The sequence below is a fragment of the Dipodomys ordii genome, unplaced genomic scaffold (genome assembly GCF_000151885.1).
Source record: "Dipodomys ordii isolate 6190 unplaced genomic scaffold, Dord_2.0 Scaffold51, whole genome shotgun sequence".
Taxonomy (NCBI): domain Eukaryota; kingdom Metazoa; phylum Chordata; class Mammalia; order Rodentia; family Heteromyidae; genus Dipodomys; species Dipodomys ordii.
In genome coordinates, this window is record NW_012267267.1 from 644,576 (window position 1) to 667,467 (window position 22,892).

The 22,892-nt window shown below is 48.6% G+C and overlaps 2 protein-coding genes across 2 annotated transcripts in view; one reads left to right on the plus strand and one right to left on the minus strand.

The window, feature by feature from the left end:
- The window catches only part of LOC105988833 (chromosome unknown open reading frame, human C1orf94), a 34,323-nt gene extending 30,217 nt beyond the window's left edge, over positions 1-4,106 (minus strand). Inside the window, exon 1 of the mRNA XM_013020570.1 lies at positions 3,784-4,106. Within this exon, the coding sequence (XP_012876024.1) occupies positions 3,784-4,106 (323 nt within the window). The remainder of the gene's footprint in view (positions 1-3,783) is intronic.
- A 15,686-nt stretch (positions 4,107-19,792) lies between these two features.
- Positions 19,793-22,892, plus strand: part of Csmd2 (CUB and Sushi multiple domains 2) — a 522,404-nt gene continuing 519,304 nt past the window's right edge. The window contains exon 1 of the mRNA XM_013020489.1: positions 19,793-19,994. Coding sequence (XP_012875943.1) covers positions 19,793-19,994 — 202 coding nt within the window. The remainder of the gene's footprint in view (positions 19,995-22,892) is intronic.

Below are 22,892 nucleotides of genomic sequence, written 5' to 3' on the forward strand. Positions count from 1 at the left end.
TAAGCAAAAAGAAAAAAGCCGGAAGTGGTGCTGTGGCTCAAGTGGTAGAGTGCTAGCCTTGAGCTGAAGAGCTGAGGGACAGTGCCCAGGTCCAGAGTTCAGGCCCCACGACCGGACCCAAAAAAAAAAAAAAGGATCTCACAGACTTTGCTGCCCAGGCTGGCTTCAAACTGCAATCCATAGATCTCAGTCTCCTGAGAGGCTAGGATTGATGTGTGAGGCACCAGGACCTGACTCTTCTAACTTTTAGTACAGTTTCACACACATGATAGAGGCTTAGTAAATATTTCAATCAATGAACTCCAGATGTGTTTATAGAGCAAAGTTAGTATACAAGGAAAAGAGTGTGGTATTAATGGCCACTAACAGGAACACAGTCTGTAGGCAGTGAAGACCGAGTCAGCACACACTGGACTATGCCTAGATTACTGAACTTGATTCTGGGAACCCCAGTGTCTCGAGGACCAGTAATGCAAGCAGGAAAACAACCAAGTTGGCATGTGAAGGGTAACTCCGAAAACCAGAGGCATTTAGCTTGTAGAGACAAGAAATCCTAGGATGTGACTGTCATCTCTTACCACCTAAAGAGCTATTGAGAGGAGAGGATAGATTTATTTTGGAGCCCTTGAAGGGCAGAATCCAGATCAATGAGTATTAGTCTGATAGAGACAGACTTCAGTTACAGGAAGAAAATGACCTTATGAGAGAGTTCACAAATGGGGTCAGAACTACCTTGGTAGATATCTCCTTATCTAAGAATATATGTGAGGGCTAGTAATTTTGCTTATTGGTAGAGTGCTTGCCTAGTATGAATGAGACCCTACATTCAATTCCTCGGTATCATATAAAGAAAGAAATAGATAAAATTAGTAACATTTTTAAAAAACTATATAAAAAATAATCTATGCAAGCGGGCACCTACTTGGCAAGGATCCAAGTGGCAGAAAATGGTTTCAGAGAGTGCTATCTAACTTGAGATGTCTGGGGTTTTATGACATATAAGGATAGGGTCAAGAAAAAAATTCGGATAACTAGAATTTTAGAACTTACCTAGCTTCCCATTAGAAGAAGACATCACCACAACCAAGTCTATCAGCAGAAAGACTTGTGGGCTTGCAAGCATCACGCACGCATGCACATACTGTGGACAGCTCCCTGGACTGAAATCTATGTGTAATCACTCACAACAGGGGACTCCCAAATGTCATGACTCACCCAAAACACCACATTTTTAAAAGAGCAAGAAGCCACCAGTGTCACATTATGGCTAAGATGGTCCCAGGTTTCATTTCTCAAACGACCACCTCCCTAATGGGTAGGACTTAATACAAAGAAAAGAACCCTTCCTTTCCTCCCCTGAAAAAAAATCAACCCTCAGTTGCTTCTTCTATTAAAGAGAGAGTGAGGGTGTGGGGGAGAGGGAGAGAGAGAGCTTTATTTAAAAATGGGGAAGGGAGCAACTGAAACCAGAATGGTACAATTTAATAATTATTAAAACTCAGTGCTAGGGACACAGGTGGTCACTGTACTATGCTGTTTTATAAGTTGGAAGTTTTATGAAATAAAAAGTAAAAAGAAAAAAAGATAAGGTATTTAAAATTGCTTCTATCTTATGTGAAAGTTGTATAGCTTAAAGAAATTATTATAAGGGATTTTTACAAATCCTAATTGCTACCAGGACTTTTTATCATATTTAGTGACCAACAACCATGTAAAACACAGTTACCATCTCCATTTGGCAAATGAGGAAAACAAGGCTCAGATAAACAGCTGCTAACTAAATAGCTGGCACAAGGCAGCTGAAGCTGGGGTTCTTTGACTTTACCTGCCCAGACTTTTTTTTTTAATTCCAGTAGCTCTACATGTTGGTTTATACCATGAAAATGTATTTCCCGCCCCCCCCCCAATGTAAGTTAATGGTTTCTAGCTCTTTTCTCAGTAGCACAATTCTTTGCCAATATAACCTTACTTAGAACTCCGGTGAGTAAAACAGAATAAGCTGAACAGCTCTGGATGAAGTGGAGATCAAGGCCTACCACCCAGCCTATTTCACTCCAAGGGAGCTGTTGGATCATCCTAGGGTCTGTAGGGCACAATGTGATGCCCAAGATTAAAGCCAACAGCAGTGACAATGACAAAGACACAAATGCCTCAAGTCTATGCACTGCATATCAAGGGTGGCCTCTTCTATCTAATGCATCTTTCACTTCCTTGTCTCCCATCACATTTGATCCTCATTATCAACTCTGAGGTGGACAAGGCCAAGCACATCATCCTCAATTTGCAGATGAGGAAATCAAGGCCAAATGGAGTGAATCAACTGGCCAGAGGTGCGCCAGTTCAACTTTCGGCCAAGTACAAACTGGAAGTAGACTCTGTCTCCATTAATTCAGTGTGACCTGGCAGAGAGGGTGCCATCTACTGGAAATTGCTACTGACCTTTGGTCTACAAAGTGGACAATCAGCTCCTTGGCCAATGAGAGCTGAGTCCAGCCCCCAAGTCCCTTTGCCAAGGCTCTTGTCTCAGAGCAGATGGCAATGGGCAGGAGAGAAGAGCTCAGTGCCACCAAAAGGCCTGACAGCAGGATTTTGGCTGTAGGCAGATCATTCTTGTCTGAGCCATGCCATGCTGAGCACAGGGCCAGAGAAGAAAGGGATAGCCATAGTGCTTTTTGCCTTCATCTGTAGCAAGTGAAAAAGCTTGAAAAAGGTTAGCAGGGAGTACACAAGACATGAATGATCAGGTTTACTTTGCTTTTCTTCTTAGTACTTTGCTTAGGTATCCCAGAAGCAGAGGCAGCTGATAAATGCCTCAGCTCAGAGAATCTCTGAACTGAGCTGGAGCATGTGTTGGAGTAGACAAGACTTAATTATCACCTAATTATCAATTAGCACTTAATTATTAACACTTAGTCCATCTGTAAAATGGGGACAGTAATACCTGCTTCGTGGGGACTCTGGGAAGATTAATTAACATTTGGAGGCCACTGTGAAGAGATGAGGTATCAAATAAATGCTTATCAGTGGCACTTGTAACCCAAGGTGATCTCCTTCCCTTTCCTAACAAGGTTGGTTCTTTCTTCCTCTCTCTCTTTGCAAATATTCAACCCCAAGAATATCTCTGCAACTTTTACCCTAGTGGAGAAACACTTCGCTCTCCTATTTCCAGACAGGGGATTTTCCCATCCAGGAAACTGGCTATTTACAACCATCTTCCCGCACTTTAATTTTCTATTATGTCCTCTGAATATGTCAATGCCTTCCCAGTAAATATTTTGATGTGTGCTCTTGCAGGCGCTTCTGTGGAGGCTGAATGGGACAGCTGGCTCCCTGTATTAGGAAATTCCAGATGTGGTTTAAAACCAGCAGGCTCATCTGTGCGGATGCCTGACTAGGAAGGATCTTCTAGTTGCCTCTGGGAATAGTCATGAACCATCTAGCTCTCCACTTTGGCTAGGATGTCTCATCAAGAACTTCAGAGCCATTCTGGTGGGGTGGGGAAGGCGGTGTTTGTGCATTTAGCTCCCTTAGTGAGCCAATGAAAGGATGGTGTGCTATGCCACCCTGGCAGGGACCTTCCCTTGGGCGACTTTCAGGACCTTGGTCAGCTCTATAAAGGTTTTTTTTTTTTTTTTTTAGACACAGGACTACGGATGTGGAGGGAAAGAATTCAACATTTAAAGTTGAACCAGGCTAAACAGTGGTCCAGAACATTCCCCCAGAAGGTCAGAATTCAACTCCTCCCCTCCTCCTTTGCTGCCAACCAGATAGAAGGGTACTTACTCTTCTTGGAAGCTGAGCTCATGGTCTCTTGGAGTCCCAACCATGGGGGCAGAGAGCTGCTCCATGGTGGTCCTGGGCTGCAGGGTCTCAGGCAAGCCCTGAACCCTCTTCCAGATTTCATGGCAAGTCTTGTCTAGGCTGTCTTGGGGTGTGTCCTGGTGGATCCAGACATATCTGGGGAATGGGCCCAGGGCGGAAGGACGTTTGGCCACCAGGGCCGAAGAAGAAGGGAGTCCATTCCCACTGGCCATCCTTCTTTCTTTCTGGAAGCCCCTCTGTCCACCCAGGGCTGGAAGACAGAGGGACCATCCACCGCCCCTCATTCACCAGAAAGGGAGCTGAGGATGGGGCCTGGGAACAGCAGTTCAGTTCTGTCTGGCCGTTCCTCCAGCCAAGCCGTTATATTCAAAGGCCTTTGGTTTGTGTGGGGCTGGTGGACGGAGGGTGGCCTTCTTTGGGGCTTGTTTTGGCTTGTTTTGATTTGCTCTCCCCTGACTTTGGCCCTCCTCCCCCTCCCCCTTAGAAGAAAATATTTAAAAGTCAACAAAAACCAGTAGCTTAGTAACCGTGGAATCCCTCGGAGCTCAGGAACCAGGTGCCTGGGCGGGCAGAATGACATCTGGGAACAGCTGGAGGGGGAGGATGGGCTCTCCCCGCAAAAGCTGGCAGGCCCCAGTGGCGACACCCCGTGATTCTCTGTGGTGCCTGGGGCTCAGCCCATTCTTGCCCAGCAAGCCATACAGAGGGCGGGGTCGAGGGCCTGGCACCATGCTAGGCTCCGTGTGAGCAGGAGCCCACCATGGAGGCTCTGGAGCTTGGACTTTCCTGGGACACCCTCAGCCCCACCCCCCCTGACCACACGGAGGACTAAGGGCCCCGGCCCAGTCTTAGGGCCTGGCTTTTGCTCTCCCTGCTGCCGGCTTCGGTCCCTGTCTCCCAAGGCTGCGTGGCTGTTGCTCCTTCTGGGGAAACAATCTCCAACCTGCCACCGGGTGGGCCACCCTACTTGCCTAAGACCCACCGCCCCCCCAGAAGACACCCGCCCCTCCCCCGCGCGGGGCTGAGATGGGCACCCTGCGGGTCCCAACCCTTAAAAGGGCGCTGGTGGGCCAGGCGGGGCAGTTTGTCTGCCAATGGCTCCCAGCCCCTTGCGGTCCGTCGAGCTCTGGAGTTCTTTCTGTAGGTTCAAACGCAAACGGCTCCGTGCGCGTGCGCGCGGGCGCAGGGGCGGTGGGGGGTGGGGGGTGGGGTGGGGTGGGGCACAGACAGCTGGACCTCCCAGGGACTGAGGCAGCATCCTGTCCCTCCACACTCGCCTGCCCGTAGGTCTGCCAGGCTTTATTCCTAACTGCTTTTCTGGAAGGAGCTCTGACTTTGTGCCAAGAACTGGACCCATATTCAATCCTATTCAGGCTCATGAAAGGAGGACCAACTTCTCAAACCGTCCTGCACGATGGGAGGAAACTTGAGTTTCAAAGTCACAAAGGGGTTATTCCAAGGTCCACTAGGCAGTGGGAGACTGAGATTCAAACCCCAGGACTCTAGGACTAGATCCCTGTCCTTGACCTCTAGGCTGACCCTAGCTCTGAAGCTTGAACTCGGGGTCTTGTACTCTCATGTTGCTTTTTTTGCTCTACTGGAACTATTGCATGAGCCACAGCTCAACTTCCTGTGGGTTTTTTTTTCTGGTTAATTGGAGATAAGAATCTCATGGACTTTTCTGCTTGGGCTAGCTTCCAACCCTGATCCTTAAATCTCCACTTCCTGAGTAGTTAGGATCACAAGCATGAGTCACAAAGCCTGTCTGCCCAGTGGCTCCATTAGTTCTTCACTGATGATAGGTACCTGTTGCTCATTTAAACTGAGAGTTGACGCAACACCTCTGCCCCAGCTGCCTGACCCCTAAGCCAGCAGTTGTTCCCCACCCTGGGAAGGACTTCCAAAAGGCAGAGAAAGAAGGGAAAAGAGTGGAGGCAGACAGGAGAAGATGGCAGCCTGGAGAAGTCTGCAGGGTTGATACTGCCTTGTATTCTAGCTGTGTGAACCTGGCATCTGCTTTTCCATCCCCCAAGACCCATGTGGCCCTTCTTCTGTGCCAGGTTGAGTTGCTGGGCACTGGAAAAGCAAGAGGGTGAGCAAAATGTGTCCAGCCCTTGCTCTTAAGCAGTCATATTCCAATGGAGGAGGACAAATTGCTAACCAGTAAGGTGAGAAGCTATAATTATGGATGAAATAAAGGCTCTGGTAGAAAATACCTAACAAAGCTAAGCAATGGAGAGGGAAGGACAGGCACCATTAGATGGTGGTCTAGGAAGGACACTTGAGATGGATTGGAAGGATGACAGAAAACTCTGTTCTGAAAAATGATAATAACATTTCTGGCACTCAGTAGGCACTCAATAAATATTTGTTGGATGGACGGATAGTATACTGTCTATACAGTGTCTGGCATGCAGTAGGTGCCTAATACACAGTCTTGCTCTTTACAGATGAGCTGAGTTCCTGGAAATGTTGACTCTGAGTTTTGAAATCTGAGCTTCATCCTCCTTTCATTTTCATTATAAAATTGGAATTGTGCTCCTTTGGGGAAAATTCTGAGGACCTAGACTGAATAAAATTATAGTTAAGAATGTAGAAAAACCTTTTAAGATAGTGTATTTAAAGGAAAAGTGATCATTTCTGATGAAATATTAATAGTTCTGAAAATGTCACTCTGTGTTTGTGCTGCTTGGCATTTGGTTGGCTAACACCCATGCTTAATGCAGAGTGCCAACAACCCTGCATTGCCTAGGCCACAGGATTCAGGAAAGCCAGCCCTCCCCCTCTTTCTTTCTCTCTGTACCTTATCAGGAAACCATGCAGGAGGGACTAAATCAGAAAGGACTGGAATAAAGGGAAATACAACAGGGATAAGGAGAAAGGATGGAAGCATTTTTTTAAGTACACAGAGAAGTGTACTTATTCTGCATAAACATTACTGCTTAGAAACTATACAAAGTTACATCCTGTGTGGCAGCCACTAGCCACATGGTACCATTTGAAGTTGAATTTTACTTGTTTGTGTGTGTGTGTATGTGCCAGTACTGGAGCTTGAACTCAGGACCTGAGCTCTGTTCCTTAACTCTTCTGCTCAAGGCTGGAGCTCTCCTACAGCTCCATTTCTAGCCTTTTGGTTGTTAACTGGGGGTATGAACCTCATGATGTCCCTACCCAGGCTGGCTTTGACCATCCATCTTCAGATCTCAGTTTCTGGAGTAGCTAGGATTACAGATGTGAGCTACCAGCACCTGGCATTAGAAGTGTATTTTAACATTAAAAATTCAAGTCTTTACCTACACCAGCCACAAGGTGCTTTAGAGTCCAATGTGCCTAATTTTTATCATTTTGGACAGCATAGAGAACATGTCTATTATTACAAAACACATGGTCTCTAGAATCAGGCCACCTGGGTTCAAATTCAGATTTCAATAGTTATTATGTACCTTGTATTTTTTCCCCAGGTCTGCCATAACAAAGTACCACAGATCATGGGTTAAAACATAGATGATTATTTCCTCACATGTCTGGAAGCTAGAGGCTCAAGATGAAGGTGCTGGCAGGATGGGTTTCATTCTGAGGACCCTCTACCTGGTGTAGAGATGACTCTTGTCCCTTTGTCTTCACAGGGTCTCTCCTAGTGTATGTCCTTGTTATAATCTTATCTCCAAAGTACTCTAGTTATATTGAATTAGGGCCCATCTCTTTAAAAGCCTTACTTCCAAATGCTGCCTCATTCTGAGGGCCAGAGTTGGGACTTTAACATATGAATTCTGAGAGGGCTCAATTCAACTCATAAAACACTTGGTTTCCTCATCTGTAAAATAGCATGATGATAATGAATGCTAAAGAATGCTGACTTTGTAGAACTGTCCTAGTTGTTCTATTAGTAATTGCTTAACACATAGTAATTGTTAGTATAACACCTGGCCCAGCAGAAGCACATAACCCTGCAGTATATTGGTTTGCTTGTTGATTGCATTGACACACCTGCCAGTTTCTGAGCCAGAACTTTTGTTGGGGATGGGGGGAGAAGGGGGAGGGGAGACAACTGGGGAGATTGTTCCTTTCCAAGCTACTTTTTTTCTTTTTTCTGTCAGGAATGGTGTGGGGCTTGAACTCAGGACCTGGGCACTGTCCCTGAGCTCTTTTGCTCAAGGATAGCACTCTACCACTTTGAGCCACAGCTCCACTTTTGGTTTTTTTGAGTGGTTAATTTTGGAGATGAGAGTCTCACAGGGATTTTTCTGTTCAGGCTGGCTTGGAACCACTATCCTCAGATCTCAGCGTCCTGAGTAGCTAGGATTCCAGGCATAGGCCACCAGTGCCCAGCAGCTAGGCTGGTTTTGAGTATCTCTCTTGGGCCACACTGTGTAAAGCACAGGGACCAGAGATGAATCAAGTCCACTAGCCTAGACAGAGACACAGCTTCATGAAGATTTCGCATTAATGTTATTGCTTAGAAACTAAGAAGTTACATTTAATATGGTAGCCACGAGCCACCATGTGGTGTTTAAATTTTAATTAAAACAGAGCAGGTGTAGGACAGACGAGTTTATTCCAGTCTCCTTTCAACATGCATGAAGTTACATTCATGTTGCACAGGAATCTATGCACTCAGAACTACTGGATAGAGTCACAAAGAAGAGAGGCTTGACTTGGTCTTTGCTTTTTTTTTAGAGCCTGAAGTGTGGCGGTTAATAGCCACAGATGGTATTTTATCTAAGAATTATTTTTAGCTTGAAAGGGTTCTTAAATTCCCCCTTACTACCCACCCATATAACCCTGGGCGGGTTGTTCAACTTCTTTATGCTTCAGTTGGCTTTTCTACAAAACAGAGATAATAAAATACTGACCTCGTAGAGTTGTTTTGTGACAATTGAGATAATGCATGTAAAGAGCTTGGAAGGTAGTCTGGCACTTACTATGTTGCCTATCATTGTGAAGGATTCTGGGTATTTTTTTCCTCCTTTTCTGTGTGGAACCAGGAAAGCCACAGAGGAAGTGACACTTCCTACCAATCTTACAGAAAAGACTTTATCATCTGCCTCCTATCCTTGCCACAAATATAGACAGGTTAGAGAATCTGGCAAAGTAGGGATACCCTGGACTCTTAAGAATCTTTTTATTTTAAGTGGTAGTGGCTATTGTATTTTTATTGATTGATTGATTGATTTTTGTCAGTTGTAGAGCCTGAACTCTGGGCCTGGGCGCTGTCCTTCAGCTCTTCAGCTCAAGGCTAGTGCTCTACCACTTAAGCCACAGCACCACTTCTGGCTTTTTCTGCTTATGTGGTGCTGAGGAATCAAACCCAGGGCCTTATGCATGCAAAGCAAGCACTCTACCACTGAGCCACCTTCCCAGCCCCTGGACTCTAAGAATCTTAATTAGGCTGAGTACGATGTTGGTGCATACATGTAATCCCAGCACTGGAGAGGTGAAAGCAGATGATCATGGTTTTGAGGCCAGCCTGAGCTACATAATGAGTTTTTAGACCATCCTGGGCCCACAGAGGTATCCTATGTCAACTTCCCTCTCTCCTCAAGAACACATCTTAATAAGAGGTTCAGGGTGGGGGGGGGCAGTTACCTTAGGGTAAAATTCTTCGCTAGCATGAGCAAGGCCTTTGGTTGGATTCCTAGCACTGAAGACAAAAACTCCAGAGAATAAGCTTTCAGGAAGCTGAGTGATAGACTGAGACTTTAAACTCAGCCTGGATTACATGCTGAAACCCTGTCTCAAAAACAAGCAAGCTAGGAGCTGGTGGCTCATGTCTGTAATCCTAACCACACAGGAGGCTGAGATCTGAGGACTGTGGTTCCAAACCAGTAGGGCAGGAAAGTCTGAGATTCTTTTTTTGGGTCTGGTTGTGGGGCCTAAACTCTGGGCCTGGGCGCTGTCCCTCAGCTCTTCAGCTCAAGGCTAGCATTCTACCACTTGAGCCACAGAGCCACTTCCGGCATTTTTCTTTTTGCTTATGTGGTGCTGAGGAATCAAACCCAGGGCCTCAGGCATGCAAAGCAAGCACTCTACCACTGAGCCACCTTCCCAGTCTCAGGTCTCAGAGATTCTTATCTCCAATTAATCACAGTAAAAAACAGAAGTGGTGCTGTGATTCAAGTGGTAAAGTGTTAGCCTTGAGTAAGAGGAGCTCAGGGACAGCACCTAGGTCCAGAGTTCAAACCTTAGGAACAGCAAAAATATAAATAACAATATAAATAAATAAACACAAAAATAGAAATCCATATAGGCCTCAAACTGGCTTACTCTATAGGCTTCATTTCTCATCTGAATGCATTTTGTTCATTTCACCCTTCTCTCACAATAAATGGAACTTTCCAGCTAGAAAAGAAAATTACGAGGATTTTGGCTATTTTGTTTTGAAAGCTTTTGGCTGTAATTTATTTAACTTATGATCAGTTATGACTGCCCACCAAACTTGGTGCCTACCAGGGAAATTTTATGCAATGAGAAAATTCCAACCTACAAATTGTGATCAAATGTAATGAAATTTTTATGACTACTAAATTCTACAGTTAATGAAGTTGACATAGTGTTACACTTTGCATTTAATTAAATATTTACTGATTTCAGTGTTGTAGGTTTCTTTCTTTCTATGGTGGGGCTACTAATGGAAATGTTTATATCTCAACATTTTTGTAGACCCAGAAAAACCATAGAAAAGATTCTTGCTTTCATTCCTAGGATGAATAGTTTGCCTAGTGGATCAGGCTGCCCAGAGGCTGGGCAAATTAGATTAAATCTCAGGCAAATTTTTCTTTTCTTTCCTCCTCTTCCTCCTCTTCCATTTTTCTTTTATTTCCTCCTGTTCCTCCTCTTCCTTCCTCCTTCTCCTCTTCCTTCCTTCTCTTCCTCCTCTCCTTCTTCTTTTAGTGGTGATACTGGGCCTTGTGCTTCCCCTTGGCTTTTTCACTCAAGACTGGTGCTGTACCACTTGAGCCACACTCCCACTTCCTGCTTTTTGCTGGAGATAAGATTTACAGACTTTTGTGCTGGGGTTGTCTTTGAGCCATGATCTCAGCTTCTTGAGTAGCTAGGACTATAGCACCCAGCTCAGGTAAACATCTTAAGGAACAAGCAATGAGAAGTGGAGGAAGAGGAAGTTACACCATGTTTATGGGAATGGGTTCCCTAGATGTTGTCTTAGCAACAGGGCTGCAGAAAAGCTAACCATCTCCAAGGTTTTGAAAAGGAGCTTCCAGTGTTCTAGAAGCAAAGCTATGTCTCAGTGACATCTCTCTCCTGGCAATATCATCAGCAATATCTTGCCATTTCTGGGGGTGAGGTTAGCTCTTGTTATTGTCTCTTTCCTTGCTCACATAGCAAAGAGTTCTCAATCCAGTGCCTGGCTCATGATGTCCTCTCAATGAAAGAACCATTATCAGCTGTTATTATTATAGCAACCTTGTAATGTAAAAATGGCGGTCTAAGAGTTCTCCACCTAAAGCTCGGGGAAAGGGAGACCATAGTTAACAGGGGAAAAGAAGATAGCTTGCAGAGGTACCCCAGGAAGGCAGTAACAAACCCCGAATTTAGTTGACCCATCCCCTTATGCTTTGATCATTCTGTCAGATCCTAGTTATAATAGGTATTCCAGGGATTCCTGGAAAGGCCTTTTATAGGGTCCTTGTCAACTAGAAGCTTGGTATTTTGTCCTGCCTTCCTTGAGTTCCATGCTGAGCCTCTGGTCATCAAGATGCATGTGTTTAAGACCTCAACTAGCTTACTGCTGAGTTGATTTGAGGCAGCTTTCAGATTAAAAAGTACAAAATATGGCACTGAAGAATAAAGCTAGAATAGACTGCCTCTAAAAAAAGGCAGAAAGAGTTGCTACTTTCGGGGACCTGAATTGGTCAGACTGCATGGAGGTAATAAGGTAATAAAACTGGGTATCCTTATTTGTCAGCTAAAGCAAAAATGGAAACACGTCGGGTGGCAGAGTTTTTATTTTCTGACAGCAGAAAATACACATCTTCATCTGCAGAGACAAAATGTTTCCTGGAAATAACCCCAAGCATGAATTTATCATGAGTCCTTGTATAAAGGACACTGAATGACATAGTGGGCCATATATTCAATTCTGTTTTCATAAAAGACAGAAATGCCATTAAGTTGGTCAGTTTCTCACATCGGGGTTCTCTGAAGACAGAGAGCATAACGTTAAATCATAACTCAGTGAGGGCATTTCTTCAAGGAATTCAAAGAATGAAGTTGAGAGGAGAGATACCTTTGAGTCCCTTCCACAAACATTACTGACAAACTACTGAAGCATGCATTCAATCAGTCACCCATTCATTTCTCCATCCATCCACCCATCCATCCACCAATTCATCTGTCCATCCATCTGTCCACTGTTCATTCACTCACCTACCTAATTCATCTGTCCCTCTATCCAGCAGAGATTACTTGGAAGAACTGACCCTATGTTGAATTTTGAAGGAAAAGTAGTAAAAGCTCGGACACAGGAAGAGGAGGAGAGCATTCCAGGCAGAGAAATTCATACCTTTGAGGAAAGGGTGAAAGAAAGCATGACTCCTTGCAGGAGTATGAGAGCCTCAGATTGTCAGGAGGAGGAAAACTTGAGTCTGACCAGAAAGCAAGGCTCTTGTAGGGAGGCTCTTATAGGGAAGGTCAAGTGGGAGCTCTGGATTTCACTCTGTAGGCCATGCAGGCAGTCCTCGGAAGGCAGAGGAGCCCTGTGAAGTCAGGTTGGTTCTTTAAAAAGGTAATTGGTATCAAAGAAGACACATTGGAAGAAGAGAGGTGGTACACCTCTGTTCTGGAACTTGGGGTCACTGCTTAGGATCTGAGAGTGTTAGGGTCTGAAAGCTGAGTGGGAGGGGAGTATAGGGTGTACCCTAAAGTTTCTGGCTCAATAACCTGGATAGATGTGGAAACCATTTCCTGATGAGATGAGGAAATGAGCAGAGACTAGATGGGATGGATAGCTCCATTCTGAACAGGCTGAAAGGGAGGGAGGGCCTTGTAGATTACCCAGGAATAGAAATTGCTGGGCACAATACAGAAAGTGGGGACTTGGGAGGCACAGCAAGGTTTTGGCTGCCTTAGGAGCTGTCAGTCGACTAGGTGAGAGGGAATTAGAGAGCTGACAATTACAGAGCCTGGAGAGCCATACAAGAGAGAGATTGGTCGCTCCCTTGTGCCCTTTGTCTTTGCCCCGGGATCCTGGGCTGCTGGAGATTCCTCATGTTATACCTTCCCTCACCCATTGGCCTACTTTGCTTTCTTTCTGGAAAGTGCTACTTCTCACCTGCCTCTCTCCCTGTAGCCTAAGCTGCTTGTTTTCATCACACCCTGTAGCTCTTTTAGCATAATAAATTGTGCTTTGCCATTTAACTCTTCTCAATAAACCATCAACATTCTCCCAGATCAAGGTCCACTGGTAATGTCTTATTTTTTAATATTAGTCTTTTCAGCATCAAATGTTTGTGGAATCAATGAATGACTGAAGAGTTAATGAATGACTACACAGAGTACCATGGGAAAAATGAGGAAAGATGTATAAGGGCATTGCTAGCTGCTACAACAACCTTCCACTACCTCAACGCTAACACTGCCAATGGGAATTTCTCATATACTGGTCCTGTGCTGTTTGTGATTTGGTAGATGACTTTCCTGTGGGGGGAGACTTGGAGACCCAGGCTACTTCTGTCTTGTGGTTCTGCTAGCCATAATTTCTTGGTATCCAGTTCACTCGTTTCCATTTCTGGCTAGGACCTTGTATCAGATTATACCCAACTGCGTAGGTGGCTGGGAGATGTAGTTCTGGCTAGGCATTCACTTCTCAATGACAGCTCAGCATTATTGAATAATTCTTTGAGGCGGAGGGAGCTTCCACCTATGCAATGGATAATGTATAGCAGTAATTCTAGTCTCTGTTTCCAGATGTCCCTAGGGAGGCAAAAATCATCCTCAATTGAGGATCTCTGGTCTATTCCATGTAGGAAACATTGGTATTTGCGATATCCGTTGGCTTTCAGGCTGAAAGGGCCACCTAACTCTGCAAGGAGTGTGTGTGAGGGGAGTTTAGAGAATGCTACCTAAGGAGGTGACAGAGAGAGAGAGAGAGAGAGAGAGAGAGAGAGAGAAGGGGGAGAGAATAGTAGCATAGGCAGAGGGAACCATAGGAAGATACATACCATAGCCAACTGAAGAAACTTCTGGGAGAGATAATGGCCTCAGATGGCCTTTCTTGTGGTTTATGGTCTTGGCACAAAGAAGAAAAGATTGTCCTGTCTGGTTACTGGTATGAGGTCTGTCCCTTTCCTCGTTTCTCTTGCAAGGTTTTTGCACTGGAAGAGTGGCACTGGCTGTGGCCCTTGTCCGCTTTCCTTTCTGGTTATGGAAGTCTACAGGCTTACCTTGGTGTCCTGGTTTGTTCATCCATGAATTGCTCTGTCATCTGTCCTTGGGAAGAAAATCACTGTCATCACTACAGTGATGACCTCATCATTGGAAACCCTGAGTTTAGGCTGATTATACAATTTGAAATCCTCACTCCCAACTAAGATTCCAGGCTTTCCTTCTAAGCCCCTCCCAGGAGCTCTAGCCCTTCTCTGCAGTCTAGTTTGCCCCCAGCATCCATCTTTGCCATCACAGGGCTGAAGAAACCCATTTGTGTGCTCTCTTTCTCTCTCAGCTTCAGACGGTTCTTTGATTTTCTTCTTGGGTCAGAATGAAAATTTCAGGGCATTGAATCTACAGTCCTTACTTGAATCAGGCTGAATTCTCCAGAGCATCAGGCTTTATTTTCTTTCTAAAACAAACTCTGATCTTATCTAGATATTAGGCTTATCTTGGCAAGTCACTACACTGCATTGGACTTTTTTTTTTTTGCAATGTGATATTGTGAAGAGACCTCGACCCATGGCTGCCTATTATTGTTCATCTCTAGAAGGGAAGAGGAAGGCAGGGAGCTGGCTCTGGGGGCTGGGCTAGAGACACATTCTCCTAGGCTGTACTGGGGGAACATTAGGGGGTCATGAACCTCTCTAACTTTTGCTTCTCTATTCACCTGAAGCCGTTCCCAGGGCCACCAGATCTGCCTTTGCCCACATCACTTAAGACTGTTGGAGTTCATACTACTAAAAGTAGCCTCCCAAGTGGCTATTCTTTTTTTTTCTTTTGCTGCTACTCCTCTTCCTTTCCATTTTCCATAAAGAAGCCACACTGCACCACTTGGCTCCATTGCCTAGGAAAGAAAAAAAATATATATTTTTGTTTGTCATGGGGCTGGGGCTGGAACTCTGGATCTGGGCACTGTCCCTCAGCTCTTCAGCTCAATAGTGCTCTACCACTGAACCACAGCACCACTTCTGATTTTCTGGTGGTTAATTGGAGATAAGTCTCATGGAACCTTGATCTTCAGATCTCAGCCTCCTGGGTAGCTAGGATTACAGGTGTGAGCCACCGACACTCAGCTAGAAAATATAATGCCCAACAAGAAATGCACCTTACTGATGTAACTGTAACCTCTCTGTATACAACATCTTTACAATAAAATAAAATAAAAAAATTTAAACATGTTTTTGTGCTGATACAGGGGCATGAACTCAGGCCCTGGGTGCTGTTCCTTAGCTTTTTCCACTCAAGGCTTATACTCTACCATGTGAGCCAAGTTCCACCTCTGTGTTTTTGGTGATTAATTGGAGGTAAGTCTTATGGACTTCCTTGTCCAGGCTGGCTTCAAACCTGGATCCTCAGATTTCAGCCTCCTGAGAACCTAAGATGACAGGGGTGAACCACTGGCACCTGGCAAAAATATACTTCTTAGACCAGTGCTATATCCATTTTTCCCAAGAGTATCTGCTGGTAAGGCAGTCTTGCTATCCACAACCCTGGCAGAGCCTTATGCATGCACTTACTGCAAATGACCACTAAGGCATCCTCAGTCCCAACAGATAATTCTCTACATTGTATATTCTGTCTGGCATCTGTTCACTTTCCTCTTTCTAATAAAGAGCTATATTGTACCTCTCCCCCAAATTCATATATTGAAGTCATTGAAGTCTTAATCCTCAGTACCCTCAGTACATGACTGCATTTAGAGAGATAATCTTTAAAGAAGACATTAAGTTAAAATGAGATCATTAGGGTGGGACCTAGTCCAAAATGATTGTTGTCTTTTAAGAAGAGGACATTAGGGGGGCTGGCAAGGTGGCTCAGTGGTAGAGTGCTTGCCTTGCATGCATGAGGCTCTGGGTTCGATTCCTCAGCACCACATAAGCAGAAAAAAGCCAGAAGTGGTATTGTGGCTCAAGTGGTAGGGCCCTAGCCTTGAGCTGAAGAGCTGAGGGTCAGCACCCAGGCACAAAATTCAGCTCCCATGAACGACAAAAGAAAGAAGAGGACATTAGGACATAGATTTTTGCATAGAAGATTATATGAAGATAGCTAACTACAAGCTCAAGGAAATGGATATCAGACAGAAACCAACTTTATGGACACCTTATTTGGGGACCTCCAAAACTGAAGAAAAAAATGTCTGTTGGGTAAGCCACCAGGCCTGTCTCACTTGGTTGTGGCAGTCCTAATAAGCTAACACACTTTCTATTTCCCACTGTCTCAGAACAAAATCCTTATACTCCTCCCCACCCCCTATGAGACCCCAAAGGATGAACACTGGCCTCAGCCCCTCCCTTATCTACTAGGCATTTCTCCCTTGCTCACCTTGATCTGGCACCACTACTCTTTTCCACCTGGAGCCCTTCCTTATTTAAGGTCTTCCCCCGTGCTCTGGATCTGCCAAGGCCTTTTTAAATCATTTTGCAGGTCTATCTTGCTTCATTTTAGATCCCACCTTCAAGGTCACCTCATCAAAGATCTTCCCAGAACATCCTGTTAAGTTGGTCTCATACTCGCTCATTGAATATGAACTTTTCCTTCATTAACATCCTTAATTAGATATTTATGCATTTTTTACTTAATACCTGCCTTCATGAAGTCAAGGACTGTTCACTACACTGTTACTACTTATCTAGCAAAGCACCTGGACACATAATGATACTCAATAAATATTTATTGAGTAAATGAATCTTCACCTGGTTAAAGTCTTAATCCGGGATGTCAGGGTCCAGCTCAAATCCTCTTGTCTCCTTAAATTGGCCTTCTGATCCTTTTAAGGGCCAGAAAAAAACTTAAGTGTCTTGCTATATGGCTTTATGTAGTATGCCATGGGGTTTATGGATGTTTTGGGGAGGTGAGTTTTCACTTCTGCCCAGCCTCCTTCCTTCCCAAATCAGGCCTGCATACTGCTTCTCTGCATGGCTCACAGCACAGCTGAGCTCAAGGCCCAGAGCACAGGAGGGGGTCAGTCACCATGTGTGGACCCAAATAGATCAGAGGGGAACCAGTGGTGGAGGATGTGAGGAACTGGGTCGTTTGCAGGCATGAAAAGGGTGCCCCTCCCCTTCATATCCCCTAGGAAGAAGGCTGACAAACTCCTTTTTGCCAGGGAGGGTATTAGGGTAAACCTCATCAGCCAGTTGTACTCACAGAGCAGATTTCTGGGTAGGGGAAAATCCACTGGCTGGCAGTTGCACAATTACAGACTCTCTTCTGCCCAGCTGTGGGCTGCAGAGAGGGCCTGGGCATCACTGCCAGTTCCTTTCTCTGGAGGAGAACCTGGACCTCAAGAGAGGAGGAAGGTCCAAGGTTAGGAGCCTTGAGCCTATCCCAACCAGACCAGGCCCAAGCAACAGCCCTTAGGCCAACATCCACTCTTGGCTGCACTCCTTCTACAGGGCTGGTGGGCAGGCCTGGCCAGTGGCTACTGGCTGCTGTCATTCAGGGGCTGGGGTTGGACAATGGGAAGAAAAAGCCCCCTCCCCACTGCTCCAGCAACATAAAGCAGGCCTTTCACTGAGGCTTTCTGGCTGCTTGGGCTGGTTCTTGGCACCCAGCTAGGCGGTGTTGGGAGGGGCGTGAAAGCAAATGTGTTGGGGGTGGGGATGGGGCCTGCATTTCTGAGGCGTCTGTCCTGCCCGGGGGTGGGGGGGGAGGGCACCCACGGGGCGGGCGAACTCCCCAGCTGTGAGATGAGCTCATGCTGGGAAACCGGAACATCTTGGGGTAGGGAGGAGGGAGGAAGACCCGCAGCAAGCACGCGGCGAAAGTGAGGGCCTGGAGAGCAAGTTTTGAGTAGAGGATGGAAAAGAGGTCCACTCTGCTGGCCCTGCCCCCACTCCTCCAACCTGGGTCGCCAACCTTGACCTCCCCAATACCACCATAGCCCAGCAGCACATCCCTCCGGATACATCCCCAAGGATGCCCGGCCCTCTGGGGTCTCCCCTCCCCTGCCAGCCCAGGCTTGCCACCCCGAAGTCTCTCTCTTCGCCCTTCCACATGGGGAAATACCCCTGTCCGGTCACCCCGCTAGTGCCCGCGGAGCCTTTGGAGATGCCGGAGCTCGGATTTTGGGCAAATCGCGAGGCGGCTCTGCGAGTCCCTTAAAGCACCTTTCCTGGGTGCCCCTGGCGAGGGGGTACGAGCGCCCCTGCGCAGGTGCCTTTCTGCCGCGCGCGCGCTCCAGCCGCCAGCCGGGGCCTCCTCCGCGGGCCTGGCAGCTCGTGGTCCCCTCCTGCGTCCTCCGCCCCCCACCCCCGGCCCCAGCTCCCCCAGCGTCTCTGCGCGCTGCCGGAGAGTTTGGCGTAGACAGCGCAGGAGCCATCGTGACTGGCGGAGGAGCCGAGGGTAGAGAGACCAGACAGAGACGGCAGCCGAGTCGGGGTGGGGGATGGGGTGGGGACCTGGGCCGAGCCCTTGGGGTTTGGAGGCAGTCGCTGCCAAGGAGGGAGGGGGAGGGGGAAGGGGGGAGGAGAAATGGCTCCGATTTTCAGGAGAAACTCACTTGATTTTGGAGCCTAGGCTGGGAGAGGATGGAGGAGAGGGGGATCAGAGGGTCTGGTTATTTAATGTGAGGATAAATTGTACAAGTAACTCACGCACAGCCCTCCAACCAACCTCATTCCCCACCCCCAACCCCGCGCACATAGCCGCTCTTCTCCACCCAGAGATGTTTGTCTTAAGCTAGGGTAGGAGCCCCCTGGGGTTCAAGGAACAGGTGACTCCCCCCGTGCCCACCCATTCTTAACCCCAACTACATACACACGCCCCTATCCTGGAAAGGGGTACGAGAGGCTATGGTGTATGAGGCGCTTAGGCGTCGCCTCCGAAGCCCAAGGTTGCAAGTTCAAAGCCACCAGCACCACCACTGCCTATAATCAGCTTCGAAAAGCCACGACTTGGAGAGGAAACGCGTCTTAAAAAATTATTTTTTTTTGGTTACCGTTCCCAGACAGCATTTCAATTTCCAAACGTGGAAGAGGCATGTGTGTATGTGCGTGAGTGTATGAGTGCGTGCGTGTGTGTCAACTGTGCGTGTTTGTGTGTGCATGGTGGGGGGTTGTCTTATCCATGGTGATCTTATAAGAAAACCCGAGGACTGAACTTAAAGAGAAGACACCGGTCCATGGTAAAACAAACAGGAATAAACAATCCTTTAGATGTAATTTGTGGTTTCTCTGGAGGTGGAGGTGGCGCTGAGGAAGAGCCTCCCCCCTACCCCCCCACCCCAATTTATATATATTTTTTCCCCTCCCTTGGCTTACACCTCCACCCCCAGCCTTTGGAGCGGCGGAGAAGCGGCTCCGGAGTGATTAATCCGGGGATAATTCACCCCCCCCCCGCCCCCCCGGCGCGAACCCCGCGAAGCGGGATTGGAGCGAGTCATTTCCGAGAGCGCAGCGCGCCTCTCCCCGGCCGGGCGGACACTTGGTTCATTCCAGCCGCAGAAGCTCAGGGCTCCCGCGTACCGGGATTTTTTTTTTCCCGAGCAGAGGAAAAAAAAAAAAAAAAAAAGCTCCTGAGCTCTCCTGACCTCCTTTCTCCTCGGCGGCGAGCGGAGCCTCTCCCTCGGGCTGCCGGCCGCGCCATGCCGCGCTCGCGGGGACGGGAGCTGGGGCGCTGCGGCTGCCCCACGGGGAGGGCTCTCGGCGAAGCCGGGATTTCGGCACTCGTGCCGGGCGCGGGGAGCCGCTGGGGCCGCCCAATACCGCTGCTGCCGCTGCCGCCGCCGCCGCCGCCGCTGCTACTGCTCCTGGGCTGGGGGCTGCTGAGTGCCTCGGCCGCCGCGGGTAAGTCCGGCCGTGCCGGGGAGCCAGGGAGCCAGCGGCCGCCGCGCGCCCCACCCGAGCCCCGAGCCCACCCATCTCCGACGCGGTCCCAGTCCCTTCCCCCGCCCCCCACCCTCCCCCAGTTGCCAACCCTCATTCTCGCTCGTGTCTGCCCGGATCCGCCATCCCACCTCCCCGCCTCCACCGCGTCCTCGCCCCCCACCCTCACGGCTCTCCCCAACCCCAGCCGCAACTTGGCCGGATCTGGCCGGTGTGTGTGTATGGGAGGGGAGGTGGGGGGGGGGCTGGGAGACTGACATCCTCGCCCGGGGTTGCGAAGGTGCCTGGACCTGGGGGGCGCCCAGCCCCCAAGGTGCCCGGCTTTTCCCCGATAAACTTTCCGGGAGCCCTACTCCCCCAGCTCCCCATTCTGCCTGGCACGCCCGTCCTGGGGGCTGGCGCGGAGCGGCGCGCCCCCTCCGCGTATCCGCGTCTGCGGGGGTCTGTCCTCCCCTGCCCCCGCCCATTTGCTCTGTCGTTGGCCCTTGCCCCCCTCCTGAGCCGTCTGGAGACTGCGGCCGCCACCCCCCTCCCCAAATGTCCCCCGCCCTCCGCGCTCGGACGGGAGTGGGAGGAGACGCAGGTGGGCGGGCGCGCCCTGGTCGGGGGTCCCGCGCAATCTTCACAGGAGGGCACAGGTGGGGGCTGGAGGAGGAGGAAGGATTCGGGGCTCGGGTTATGCCCCGGGGCGGAGGAGGGAGTGTCGCCGCCGGGCTCCGCGCCGCCACCTTCCTCTCGGTTCCCACTCCGCGCCAAAGTGCCCTTTCCCGCGCCCTGCTGCAGCCGAGCGCCCGGGCTGCGGCAGCGGTGGCGCGGGCGGCGGGACCCGCTCCGGGCAATCGAGTCCAGGAGGAGGGCAGACCTGGCGGGCTCGGAGAGTCCCGGAACTTCCCGATGTGTGGCTGCGGAGTACAGGTCGCCAGAGAGGCTCGCAAACCTCCACTCCTCAGTGGAGGCTACTGGCCTCAATTGGTTCCCTATCGGCTTCCTCACAGCACCCTTGGTGGCTTACCTCGAGCCACAGCCTAGAAAGTTCCGAGTGCCCAGGTGGAGATGGGTCCAAACCTGTGCCCGGAGCCTCATTTAGCCAGAAGCTGACACTCACTAGGGAAGAAAATCCCAAACACCTGCTGCCCGGGCCTGGACCTTCCGGCCTTAGCACAGCACTGGCTGTTTCGTTGATTTTTTTTTTTTAAACCACGGATGGAACCTCCGAAGCCTTGGCCTCGGCCTCGGCCACCCCAAGAGCCCCAGCGGCCCTTCTTGGAAAGTGTACCCCTTCTCTGGCAAGACAGTGAGTGGCGAGCTTTCTGGCCCACGGTGGGTTGTGGTATCTTGTGAACTGGTCACCTCCGAGTGTGCAGCTCCCTCGTTAGGCGCGGAATGTTGGGGTTCCAGCTCCGGAAGGGCTCCCCACGCCAGCTCTTGTCTCTCTTATTTCTTACTTGACCGGACTTTCGCAGGTTCTCCTAGGAGTCATAGCCACCGACACCCAGAGAGGGGCGCCCGTGGTGCGCGCGTGCTCGCCAGGCAGCCCTGGCCTCTCTCTCTCACACACACCCACACCCACCCAGAGGCTGCCTGAGCCAATGCTGGATGCTGCTGGGAACCCAGACTTGCCCCATGGTGGGTGGGGAGCCCCCCCCCCCACTGTTAACTATAAAGTCAGGCCTTTTGGAGGGTTAACTAAGTGAGGGCCCTTTCTCTGGCTTAGCTAACTGGAGAACTGCTCTGGATCTGACATTTTTTTTTTCCTGGCTAAGATTTGTCCCTGCTCCCTGAGTATAGCATGTCCCTGGGGAGAGAAAAGGCCAACTCACCGCCTGCCTGCTCAGTGGTGCCTGAATCCTGCCTTGTAGAGATCCACACGCCTATAGCTAGCTCCATGCTGGGTATAAGTATGCGTGTGTGTGTGTGTGTGTGTGTGTGTGTGAGAGAGAGAGAGATCTGAGATGGGGTGGTGGTGGCTCCCTGGCAGGTCCTGCTCAGGCTTCCAGTACCTTCATTGCTTTTAAAATCTTTCCTCCATTTAATTTACTGTCTGGCCTTGCCAGGTAGAAGGGATGTGGAAAGGGACTTGCTGACTGGAGATCTTCAGGACAGTACTTGAAGTTGTGTGTGCATGAGGGGAGGGGAGCACATTCATTCTGTACCCTCAACTCCTTCTTGCCATGCCTCACACATTCCCTTGTAACAGGTTTCTCCTTGACCTGTAAGTAAGGAACATCTTACTGTGAAACAAGCCAAAGGGACTTCTTGGCTTTCCTGACCTCTTGTGGCCACCAGCCCATCCCTGATAGTGTCAGCTCTCAAAGGGGTCTTTTCTGACCTTTCTACTTCCAGTCACTCCTGCGGTCTGGCTTCTGTTCTCAGGATTGTGTTGGAACATTCTAGAAGAGATTACAGATGACCATCTTCCTTGCTAAATCCATTGTGCTTTCCTTGTTCGCCTCTTCTTTCTTTCTATAGCTTTGGACACTTTGGACCACTCCTGTTATGAGTTCTCTTCCTTGGCCTTTGGGGACAACGTATTTCACTGATTTCTCTCCTCCCTCCATCTCTTGAGTGAGCTTCCTCAGCCTCTAAATCCAGCATTTACTGTAGGGTTTCTTCAGCATTCTGTTCCCTGCCCTTCACTCCACTCCCTGGGTGAGCTCATTCCTGCCCATCCTTCTACTACTCTCTCTGAAGCTTCCAGACAGATTTGTCCTGCCAAGTTGTTGCCTAATAAATGTCTATTGGCTTCCAAGCCCATGAAAACTCTGGATCCAGACAGCGCATACATCTGGCTGGCTCTGGATATCTCACTTCCCTTTCAAAGCAAACACATTGGCTTCTCCCCTCCAGGGTTCCTCAGTT